Source organism: Dunckerocampus dactyliophorus, chromosome 19 (genome assembly GCF_027744805.1).
Source record: "Dunckerocampus dactyliophorus isolate RoL2022-P2 chromosome 19, RoL_Ddac_1.1, whole genome shotgun sequence".
Lineage (NCBI taxonomy): Eukaryota > Metazoa > Chordata > Actinopteri > Syngnathiformes > Syngnathidae > Dunckerocampus > Dunckerocampus dactyliophorus.
The window spans coordinates 15,150,143-15,162,660 of NC_072837.1; the positions used below are offsets into that span (position 1 = coordinate 15,150,143).

At 40.0% G+C, this 12,518-nt stretch overlaps 2 protein-coding genes across 3 annotated transcripts; both read left to right on the plus strand.

The window, feature by feature from the left end:
• The first annotated feature begins 141 nt into the window (after positions 1-141).
• mpv17 (mitochondrial inner membrane protein MPV17) lies at positions 142-7,929 on the plus strand. 2 transcript variants are annotated; one of them, XM_054761772.1, is made up of 8 exons: positions 142-682; positions 833-910; positions 2,928-3,043; positions 3,133-3,225; positions 3,315-3,410; positions 5,677-5,709; positions 5,777-5,829; positions 7,790-7,929. In XM_054761772.1, exons 1-8 carry the CDS (start codon positions 589-591, stop codon positions 7,857-7,859), a joined length of 633 nt encoding a protein of 210 aa, XP_054617747.1. In that variant the 5' UTR covers positions 142-588; the 3' UTR covers positions 7,860-7,929. The 2 variants fall into 2 exon arrangements, with proteins under 2 accessions (XP_054617747.1, XP_054617746.1); XM_054761771.1 differs by lacking the exon at positions 7,790-7,929 and having other exon boundaries at positions 5,777-7,783.
• Positions 7,930-10,336: 2,407 nt separating this feature from the next.
• Positions 10,337-11,463, plus strand: uts1 (urotensin 1). The gene is made up of 2 exons (XM_054761773.1): positions 10,337-10,486; positions 10,716-11,463. The coding sequence occupies exon 2, from the start codon at positions 10,718-10,720 to the stop codon at positions 11,102-11,104; it is 387 nt and encodes a 128-aa protein (XP_054617748.1). The 5' UTR covers positions 10,337-10,486; positions 10,716-10,717; the 3' UTR covers positions 11,105-11,463.
• Positions 11,464-12,518: the final 1,055 nt, after the last annotated feature.

Sequence of the window (12,518 nt, forward strand, 5' to 3'; positions counted from 1 at the left end):
TAAAAACAAAGAGTTGCATATATTTGTAGTTAAGTTTTGAGGAGTAGCTGGATAACAAATCTGGGCAAGCGAATGAACGTGAAGGCATCATCAGCCCATTGGGAGGCAGGCTCGTCATCAGCAGGCTTGTAACATTTTAATTCTATCAATTACCTTTTGTATATTGATTAAATACATCAACAAGAGCCATGATCTCGTATTAACGTCTCCTGTTTTGACTGAACACAAACCTAAAACAAAAGTTAGCTTCTGGCGAACTTGTCGTTTTTAAGCTAGGCGACGTTGAAACTTCACGGGTGCTGGACGCCGAATATCATCGAGGAAGACAATCATTTGCAGTTAATGCTGTTTTTGCGCACATCCTCGTGTGCTACGGGAAGACCATGTCGTTCCTAATTTGTTTTAGAATTAGCTCTTTTATTCGGCGCTATGTTTTTGTGCAGTCCTCGTCAGTTATTCAATGTGTTGAATGACGGATGGCGTATAGTGGAGTATTGTAGTTCCATGTATAAGGTGTTTAATTTGGGACGTATGCATCTCCAATTGTGGCCGGGAGAAGCAGACTAGTTAGTCATAATAAACGATCCAATGTCACTTATTAGCGCACTCAGCCTGAGTGGAGTCACGTTGCTTCAATCTCAAGTGCCTACAGGATGCTTAACAGTTTGTACTGGTGTACAAGGTGCATTAACAAGTCGTCTGGCACGCTTCTAAATCTACTTGTCAACAGCTTAATTGACTTTTAATGAGTATATTGTCTAATAACTTTATATACTTATAAGCGATTCCCCATCGTTTTACTCATTGATGTTTGTGTTGTTGTGTGGAGCAGAGAGGATGGCCAGCTTGTGGCGGTCCTACCAGGCCCTGATGGCAAGACACCCGTGGACTGTGCAGATTGTGACGGCAGGTAAGAAGAGTGCACACTTTGACCTCGTTGTCTGCGTTGGAGAAGACATTATGACCTTTCTGAAGGCAGCCAAAGAACTTTGAACGTGTTTGAGCACAGGTTGACTGGATGCACCGCAAATATCACTTCTGTACATTCACCAAATGGACATAAATTCTCAAAGAGACGTTTTAAAATCTTGTAGAAAGTCTTAGCTGCAAAAAGGGTCCCAATACACACATTTGCGGTTACTTAATTCACATTTCACTTAAACAAGCACGGAAATGTGTTTTTTTTTTTTTGTTATTTCTGCTACCACAGCACAGGAGCGTATCATTTTATGCAGTACAGCACCTCACCACTGCATAGAGGCAGAGTGTTGTCCAAACTAAGTTGGTTTCTTTGTTTTATGACAAAGAAGTCATCACCTTTCAGGACTACGACGCAGTATTAGGGCCACATTGGGGAAAAAAATAATCAGAGATTTCCAGAATAAAGATGTAAATGTACGACCTTTTTTTTTTTTCCTCTAATTTATGACTTTATACTTTTTTTTTTTTTAAATGTTGAGATAAAGTCGTAAATTTACGAGAAAAAAGTCATAAATGTACAACTTTATTCTCAAAAGCTCACATTATTATTTTATTTAATGTGGCCCTCAAACTTAATTGGAATTATGAAACAATTAAGAATATAGTTTATATCCGTAAAAAAAAGAATTAAAAATATTTTAAAAGAACAAAATCAAAATATTTAGAAAAAAGTCATAATTTTACAAGAATAATGGCATAATATTATGAGGAAAAAATAACAATTTTAGTAGAATAAAGTTGGAAAAATAAAGGAAAAAAAGAAATAAAGTCAGATGAAAAACAAGTTGTAATTTAGGAAAAAGTTATGTTATTATTGTAATAAGGTCAAAATATTATGGCAATAAAGTCATAACATTACAAGAAGAAAATGTACAAGAAGAAAGTTGAAATGGTTAGAAAATTTTAAAAAACAGCAGCAAAAATAGGACCGAAACAGCTGTAATTTTACGAGAGAGTCAAAATATCACGAGAAAAAAGTCGTATTCTAATAAGTAAAAAGTGGAAATTTTACAAGAATAAACTTGTAATATGAGGAGAAAAAAGTCTCATTTTAGTAACACAGATTTGAATGATTAAAGACAACATGTTTTTTGTTTTATTCGTTACATTATGAGAGACAAAACAATGCTGTAATTCTTGTAAAATTAGGTTGGGGAAAAGGCAACCAAGGAATTTCCAACATGTTTGAACACACGTGGACCGGGTGTACCGCAGATACCACTCATGCTTGGTTATTTGCATTCACCAAACTTTTTTACTCTATTTAAAATCTGGTAGAAGGTCTTCCCAGAAGTGTGGAAGCTGTTCCAGTTCCTCACTTGTGACTTCCTGGAAAGGGTCCCGATACTTTTGACCACACATTTGCAGTTACTTAATGAATATTTCACTTTAACAAACACGAAAATGTGCTCTATTTGTTGTTCATTTTTGCTATGACAATACTGTACACAGCAGTAATTTTCTGCAGTACAACATCTCACCACTAGAGGGAAGCAGAGCGTCCTACATCTGCGGGCCAAACTTTAAGTTCCTTTATTGATTTATGACAGGAAGTAAGGCATCTACTCTCTGGACAATTATGAAACAATTAAGAAATGTTTATATAATTTTTTTTTCAATACAATACATGCTGTGGGCCGCAAATGGCCTGCAGGCGAGCGGTCCGTTGGTGCTGATTGTAGAACTTTTTGTGTGTTTAACCAAAGGTTGTGTCACACGTGTTGTCACCTTGAACCACGCCATGTTGCTTGTGTAAACCAGAGCAGGGGGCGGCAGGAGATGTTTGCTAAAATTGCTTTTGAGTGACAGGACACCTAAGTGATGACATCACTGACTTTTGCCACTCGAGGTGCATACTTTTGTAGAGTTATGTTTAAAAAAACAAAAACATTGAGCACCAGTGTTAGTTGACCTGTTGTGTCTTCCGTCCAAATGACGTCTGTCAGGCTCGCTGGTGGGCGTGGGCGACGTCATTTCCCAGCAGTTGATTGAGAGACGGGGACTCGCTCGTCACAACGTGCGCCGCACCGCCAAGATGATGAGCATTGGCTTCTTTTTCGTGGTGAGCGTCCCCTGAATGTGTTTAACAGTCAGTCACCCAGGTGACGCCATCGTCGTCAGCCAGCGCTTCCTGTGACTTCCTGTCTGAAGGGTCCGGTCATCGGAAGCTGGTACAAAGTCCTGGACCGACTAGTGGTGGGAGGAAGCAAGAGTGCCGCCCTCAAGAAGATGATGGTAGATCAGGTGAGCAGTCAAAGTTCTCCGAGAACCTCACAATTCTTTTTGTTGTACTCTCTGTGTGTGTGTGCGTTTGTGTGTGTGTGCACGTGCAGTTGTGCTTCGCCCCGTGTTTTTTGGGGGCCTTCCTCGCTCTGTCTGGTGTTCTAAACGGACTGACGGTGGAGGAGAACGTCGCCAAGCTGCGCAGGGTGAGAATGATTCATTATTAACCCAAACCATAACGTGCTCTGATGCAGTACCCACTTTGTCCTGCGAGGGCAGCATTGTGCCATTCAGGCTGATGGAAATGAAAAGTAGAAGCGAAGTTAACTAGTAGCTTTTGTGTCCACAATTATCAGCCATAGTTGGCTGGTCAGGAACACGGATCCCAAAAGATCACTCAGTATAAGTGGGAGGAAAAAAGAGCCCCGATTTCTAGTTTCACGGATTGTCATGAAATTTCAAGGAAACGTCTATCATGAGAGGACGCATGAAAAAGCCACGGTCAAAAACAAACTGGAAGTTGGCCATTTTGGTTTGGAATGAAAATCGTGGTGGTATTTTGCTAAACTCCTCTGAGGGACTTTGACCAAATGAGCCCAAATCCGTACTACGGGTGCTCCACAGATGCCCGACGATAAACTGTGGACGGTTTTAGGCTGCGATGTGGGATGAGCCTTTGAATCACTAAGCAGCGCAAAACTTAACAATGACTCAAATCCACAAGATCAAACTTCCATAATAATTGGTGTGTGTGATGAAGATGCCACCCTGGTGCGATGAAGGTCATGACCTGAAGCGATCTAGTTATTATTAACTCATTCAATCCCAGCCATTTTTCAAAAGACAACCCCTTCACTCCCGTCCGTTTTAGGCAATTCTGACAGAATTCAAGGCCCACAGAATATTGTGTCCTATGGCTATATAAACATGGACCCCACCAAAAGAAAGGTTAGACTTCCGTCTTTCATCAGTTCTTTAGTAATCAGCATTAGAACGTAGGTAAGTTTCAGGAAAATATCAGTTTCCGACTAAAACAGGGAGAAAACCAGCTTTTTGTAAAAAGACACATTTCAAGCATAACTTTCACTTTTGCTCCATTTGTTTTGCTTTTGTAACAGCTCAAATATCTAAACTATACTGGACTATACCAGGGGTGGGCAAACTACGGCCCGGGGGCCACATCCGGCCCACCAAGCGTTTCAATCCGGCCCGCCAGTTGCTTCCGAAATATTTAATTTCAACCTCTGACATACCAGCTGGCAACACGACTGGCAGGTTGTCAGCGTAAGTCAATCTGGGACAACCTTTTGATGGCGCAAGTAGCTTTTCACATGCGGCGATCCAGACAACCGCCTCACCCCTGGTGCCAACAAGTATGTGACACACAACTTAACCTACACACCTGAAGTATACCAACGTAAACAACACTAAAAAGGGTTGTTTTACATCAACAGATGTAACACCATTTTCACATTTGGAGCTGAACCGGGTTTGTGTGTGCATGCGTTAAAATTTCCCAACGATGCGTGTCCTTCTGCATGCTACACCCCTCCACGTTCTTTGACTTCCTCCTTGCTGTCATGTATGTTTGTTTTTTTTTTCCATTCAAATTCACATGCCGAGCTCTTATCAAATGCACTTCTGCCACCTTGTGGGCGTTGGTATGGCTTTAAACTGCTCTAAAAGTGGCATCCATTAGTGGGCAATTGCGTCATCACCTCTTTTTGCTTCTTGCGCAAAAAGGTGTATAAATAGGTCTTTGGGATTGGGGTTATTAAAACGTTTAACTGTGTTTGGTATTGAATGAGTTAATAATATTATTATTCACAGGACTTCTTCCTGTGATGCAGCCAGAGATGTGAGAGGGAGGGGCTGAGCGTTTGTGACTCATGTGACTCGTGTTTGTTCAAACATTGCGACCGCCTAACAGGCTGATCAATTATTGACGTTAGGAGGCGGTGATGTGGCGGAGGACAGCAAATAAACGACACAGCAGACGCTGATCAAACACGCTGTTGGAACTGGAGACGACTTTGTGTTTGAGAGCGAGCCCCGCCCCCTTCCTGCGGGCACACGTTGTCCGCCATCACCGTGTGGACAGTTGCCGTCCACGTTCAACTTGTAGAATGACCTCCCCCAAGGCCCAACAATAAGTGCGGCAAGCTTTTTTGGTCTCCACGGCTCCATCTGGTGGCTCTTCTGTGTCGCTGCTGCGTTTTGGGGGTTTTTAGTTCCTCGGTGCGGCGCAAGTGCCGTGACTGTCGTTGGTGTAGTTTAAAAAAAGAAAAACAAAAACGTGTGAGTAGATAATTAGAAACATGTTTTACTCTGAAAGGGTTGAGGGGGGGGGAAAAAAGGGGTTGTAAGCAGGATATTGGAATTTTGTTTCTGGGCGTCCAAACGTGTCACGATGACCTTTTAACTACACGACACGAGTGTGTGTGACGTCATATACCTTTGATGTTTTCACAGGACTACACCGACGCTCTCGTCTCCAACTATTATGTAAGTTTGACTGATGTTTCATCTTTGAAAGTCAGATGCTAATATGCGTGGCGTTTGTGTGCGTCAGCTGTGGCCGCCCGTGCAGATTGCCAACTTCTACTTCATCCCGCTGCACCACAGGTCAGTCCAACGTGAAGTACAACCACTCGTTCACTGGCTACTTGTATATACGGGGGGGTTCCAAGTGTGGCCGGGGGGCCATTTCTGGCTCCTGGCTGTTTTTTTTTTGTTGTTGTTGTTTTGTTGTTTTTTTTTTGGCCCATGGCACATTCTAAAAATATCATTTAACATGAAAGCGTAAAAAAAACGGTGAAAATGGAAAAACCAGCAGTCATTTTACAAGAATAAAATCAACATATTTAAGACAAAAAGTGGTAATTTTCCAGCATACGGTAATGGAATATGAGGAAAAACAACATAGTTTTAGTAGCATAAAGTTGAAATATTAAAGTTTTGAAGTCGTATTATGAGAACTAAACAAAAAAAGTTTTAAATGAGGTTAGGAAAAAGGCTATGGGAATAAGGTCAAAATAGTACGGGAATAATATGAGGAGAAAAAGAAAATTGTTGTAAAAAAAAAAAAAAAAAGTAGAAATGGGTAAAAAAAAAAAAATATTTTTTTTTTGACAATTAAATAAAAATATTAAGAGGAAAAAAAGTTGCATTTGACAAGAAAAAATGGCAATTTTACAAGAATAAACCCGTAATATTATGAGGAAAAATAATGCCATTTTAGTAGCATAGAGCTGGAATATCATTATTTTCAATTGTAAGATGAGAAACAAAGAAAAAAGGCTTTAAATTACTTTTGGGGGAAAAGTTCTACAGTAATATATTATGGGAATAAGGTCAAAATATTATGAGAATAAAGTCATAATATTATGGGAATAAAGTCATAATATGAGAAGAAAATTTACAAGAAGAAAGTTGAAATGTTGGGAACATTTCAAAAAAGGTGGCAATTTTATGACAAACTATTGAGGAAAAATGTCATTTTAGTAGCATGGAGTGTAAATATTCAAGCCAAAATGTATGTGTTTGGGTTTTTTGTTCATCTTAATATGAGAACCAAAACTAAATAAAGTTGTCATTTTTGGAGAATTAGGTTGAGGAAAAAGTGAGAATTATGGTAATAACGTCAAAATACTATGGGAATTACGGTAAATCATGATATGGAAATCAAGTCATATTACGAGAAGAACATTTGCAAGAACAAAGTTGAAATAGTTGGAATATTTAAAAAAAAAAAAAAACAGGAGAAATGGAGAAAAAAACAGCTGGAATTTTAGGACAATAAAGTTGTATTCTAACGAGAAAAAAGCAATTTTGCCAGCATACACAAAAAAAAGTTCATTTTAGTAGCATGCACTTGAAATATTTAAGGCAAAATGTGTTGGTTTTTTTTATTATTATTAATTTAATTTGAGCATGCATACAAGTTCCAATGGAAAACATCTCATAGAACAATTCACATTTGCACATGTCCAAAAGGAGTAGGAAGCAAGGCTTATTTCATCCTTTCTACTGTTGCCAAGTAGTATCATTTTAGTGATAATCTATTTTTATCAAACCCCCTTTTTAGTATGGCCATTTGAGCTGTGACTTTTTTTAATTGACACTTTGTGTGCTTTTCCCCAGAACGAAAAGCAGTAGCATCATCTGCAAATAATACTAACTTGAAGTCTTTCGGCACTTTACAGCTGTCATGACTATACAAGGTAAACAGTTTTGGAGCCAGTATTGACCCCTGGGGTACTCCGCACATGACATTTAAACTAGCAGAAGTGTATTCTCCTAGCTTCATATCTCTCCTAGCTCCTAGCTGTTATAGGAATACAGGCGTATTATTACGAGAAGGAAATGTAGAAGCTGTGAGCCTGCACTTTGGACACGCCGACATAGATGGCGTACCCGTGTGAGGACACGCAGCAACAATGAGTGCGTGCTGGTACTCCTCGGTCTCCACTTTGCAGCCCTCAGTCTCCCCTTGGATAACATTAGTAGTGGAGGAGGGCAAACATGTTCTTGGGACGTGCTCGCTTCACCGCCACCTTTTTATGAGTGCATCTACGCTTCACAGGTTGGCTGTGGTGCAGGTCGTAGCCGTGGCGTGGAACTCCTACTTGACCTGGAAGGCCAATACAGTGTGACACGCACACACACACACACACAAACACACACACACACATACTCACTTCCTGGTTAGTTTGTGAAGAAGCAAAGTCTGGAACTGGAAGCGGCGCTGCTATTAGTTTGCTTTTCTTCACTTGTTAACATTTCTGCTGTTTTTGTAGAGTGACAATAAATGGAAAGAAAAAAGGAGCCAGAAAAATCTATTCAGTCCACCCCCCACCCCCCATCTCTCTCTCTCTCACTCACACACACACACACACACGTCGTCTTCTCAATGAAAAATTAATTTCTCAAGTGCTCTTATGTAAATGTTTAGCAGGCACAATAATAGTGTGACCTTATTTGAAATAGAACGTGTGTGTGTGTGTGTGTGTGTGTGTGTGTGTGTGTGTGTACACACACGCTAGCACACATGATTCAGCACTGTGGACAGCTCCAATTTTTCTCTAACATGCCCGTGTGGAGGGGGGGGAGGAACGTGCGACGTCACATCCAAATGTTTAGGGCAGGGGTGCCCAAAGTGTGACTCGTTGGTTATTGGCCCACGCCGCATTCTTAAAAATAGCATTTAACAGGAAAACTTAAAAAAAAATAAATGTTGAATGGAAAAAATCAGCAGTAATTTTACAAGAATGATGAGAAAAGGTTGGAATCTAACAAGAAAAAGGGAAACTAATGTCATGTCAGGAACATAAAGCTGAAATATTAAAGAAAAGACTTTTTTATAGTCATAACATTAGAGAAACAAACAAAAACTAATTAAAGTTGTCATTTTTTTTTAATTAGGTTGCAGAAAAACGGATAACGTTACGAGAATAAAGTGAAAATATTGTGGGAATAAATCCACCATTACAAGAAGAATATTTACAAGAATACATTTGAAACAGTTTCATCATTTTTAGCAGAAACGGTAAAGAAACGAGACGTTTACGAGAAGTGTGATGTCAATTCAATAGCACGGAGTTGAAATATTAAAGTTTTAAGTCGTAATATTGTGAGAAAGAGAGCGATGTGCGCAGCATGACTGAAATATTGATACCTGCGATACCAGCTCTTGAAATCGATACTCAAAATATTGATCCTCTTGATACGCGAGTCATGTGAGGTCATGTTTGTCTGTTGCAACGATGACCGATCGTAAACGTAGCCTTGCGGGAAAGTTCTCATTCTGATAGTGGTTGTTAATAATTCATTTATTCATGGTTTCATTCATTGAATTACCTTCTTTTTTGTATTGTTTAAGATACCATTTTCACATATTTTCTGGGATTTTGTCCTCGGTTTATTCTGTTGTTGACTTGACTATGTTGGAAATCACCGTAATTTACTTCAGGGTTTAAATATCAATAAATGACTTAAATTAGTCATGAAGTTCATCATTTAATTGATGACTAAATGAATGAAATGTCTTGTATTCTTTATGTTGTGACATGAAGGGGAAGCGGCATAGAAGATGGATGGATGGATGGATGGATGGATGCTGTGATATGAAAAACACTACTAAAATTACAAAACACATTAGGTGAATTTACGCAAAGTATCAGTATTGCCGATACCAGACTGAATTTTAAACTAAATCAGTGGCAACAAACAACAAAAATTAAATTTTTGGAAAAATATGTCTGGGGAAAAAATATTATGGAAATAAAGTCATAATGTTGCAAAATGAAAACTTGGAAAGATTATTTAAGAAGAAAGTTGAAATATTTGGCAAATGTCATAAAAAAAAAATGGGGGAAAAAAGAGTGAAATTGATATTAATAATAGGCTTTTTTTACCTTTTTTTTTTACCTACATGACAAAGCTGAGATGGAGTTTTTTCTTGAAATATAACTTTTTAGCATATCTACATGTGTTGCTTTAGCAAATATTAATGAAAAATTACAAAAAAACTGCAGAAATGTAACAAATTTTATGAAACTAAAGTTCAACTATTAAGAGAAATAATTAACATGTAAATAAAGTAGAAAAAAGTCACACTTTTACAAGAATAAACTCAAGATTATGAGGCAATAAAATTGTATTTTTTTTGGAAAATTACGGTAGGAAAAAGTTATATTATGGGAATAAAGTCATGATGTCACGAAAAAAAAAAATTATTTGGGAGAATTGGAAAAAAAGGGGGGAGTAAAGAGTGAAGTTGATAGTAATAATATGTTTTTTCAGCGATATGCCAAAGCTGAGATGCAGTTTTTCTTGAGCTGTACAAGTTTAACTTCCTGGCAGATCTACGTGTGTTGCTTTACAAAATATCAAAGTTGCATCCTTTCATTTTTCACTAGGAAAAACCTTCGGACAGTTTTAGGGCCAACTTTCAATCCGAATCCATCAAATACCACAAAAAATTTAAAAAAAAAAAGTAGATGAAATGTCAAATTGAAGATATAAGAGTCATATTTTGCATCAAGGGAGGAAAGCGTGCACGTGTGGTGCCAGCGTCTTTGGCCTTACTTGAAGATGAACGTGTCTACGACCTCCCTCCAATCTTGGGACCCCCACCCCACTCCTCCACCTCGGGACGATGGCGATGGCGGCCAATGACGTCACAGGCTGCCTGGATAAAAAGCTGCGTGCTTGCATCCCTGCGCGCACACGCACACGGACCCTCCACCGCGGAACTCTCGCGCACGTTCACCTGCCACAAGTAAGTTGGGCTTGAAGAAAATGACTGCTAAAGTTTTGTTTTGGAATGTGCTTGAAATAATAATGTTTTTGAAAGCATATGGATTTTTAATAGTTGCTCGCCCTAAGAGTTGTGTGAAGTTTGTGCACGGCGGCAATAAGAGACCTTGACCTTTTTAAATGTAGCGAATTTTGGTTCATTTTGCAGAAATATTCCTGCGTCATGCATCATTTTGTGCATTTCATTGCAGCCATGAACTCAACGTCGCTGCTCGTGCTCCTCTTCTCCACGGTGCTACTCCCTCCCGCCGCCAGCAGAGGGCGCCCCCTCCGAGACAGCGGCCTCTCCAGCAGCCTCCAGCCGGGCCAGGTGCTCCTCAGAGCAGCCGCCGCCGGGGATGGCACCGCCGCCCGCCTGCTGGGCTTCAGCATCCCGAGACTATTCCTCGGGAAGGAAGAGGAGGAGGATGGTGATGATGAAGGGGAGGAAGGGCAGCTTCTGAAGCGCAGCGAGGAGGCTCCAATCTCCATCGACTTGACCTTTCACCTCCTGAGAAACATGATCCACCTGGCGCGGACGGAGAAGCAGAGGCAGAGAGCCCACTTAAACCGCAAAGTGCTGGACGAGGTCGGCAAGTAAAAGTCGTCAGCGCCATCACGTTCCTCTTTTACGCACGCTCACTTCCTCCTGACGGCAACAAATACTGTAAATAATCAACACGAATATGACACACATTGTGGTGTTTGTGTCACGTGATGGATATCTCTTTTGAAAAGATTAAAACAGTTCTCACAATGCAACGATTAACATGTTTTTTTTTACATAAAAATGTGGAATATGAAATGTTTGACACGCGTTACTGCAGCTTTGAACGTTCAAACGACAATAAAGTCGTCTTCGAGCATCAAACAGTAAGTTTCCAGACTGAAAGTTGTATTAAAATGTCATTCATCACCGTTCTCTCTGTGTCCAATGTTTATGTTTTCCAATAAAACCATCTTAAAGTCAAATCTTGGCAACTGAGTCACTGCAACCTCACAAATCTGACCTCACTTCACATTTGTGACTTTTATTTATATATATATATATATATATATATATATATATATATATATATATATATATATACACACACACACACACACACACACACACATGAGAAATAGAATTTCTGTGACTGGACCATCTTATGAAACGCTGGGACCCTCCCATGAAGCGCAAGGGGCCCAGGAGTCTTCTGAGGGGAGGTGCAGGGACACTGTGGACCAACCACAATGTCCTCGTGCAGCCCAGGGAAGCGAACAAAGCGAGGGAGCGCGTGGACCTCATGCATTGCGATCATCTCGTAGAGTGCACACATCTTATGTGTGAAGCTACATCAGGAACAACACCACATGAAAAGCATAAAATGAATTCAGAGTTACGTTTCAGAGTTACCTTTTACAATGTCGCTGTTCGATGCGCGTGGTAACAGGCAGCGTGCTATAACATGAATTAAGTTGTTGTGCACCCAACAAATATGCACATCAGCACTCAGTGACGTCATTTATGCATTCCCTCGTGGTATCAGCATGTGGGAGCAAATATGAGGTGAAAGAAAAAGGGGGGGAATACAGCATAGTAAGTCTGTGCAGCGCGGCAGAAAGTTAGCACAAGCACTCAACTGTGGTGCGTTCAAGGACCGTCGAACAAAAATCACCGAAACACAACGAAACAGCAAACATGCAAAAACTGGGGGTTTTCTAACTGAATATGATTTTTTTAAATAAAATAATGGCCTATATTTCCAAAATGGATGTGCATTTGCATAAAATGTAATATAGTTATTAACAATGTTTTTTTGTGTGTGTGTGTGTTTTTTTTATCATTGTGCCTGGAAGTTTCCCAGTGCCGGTCTTTGGGCTGGGCCGAACCGAACAGAGCTGCGGTCAGGTGGTTGGGGACCCCTGTTCTAGAGTGCAGGGATCCAGAGTAGACGTCCTAGGGGTGTCCAAACTTTGTTCCACCAAGGACCGCATATGAAAAAGTCAAAGGATGCTGAGGCCATTCTGAC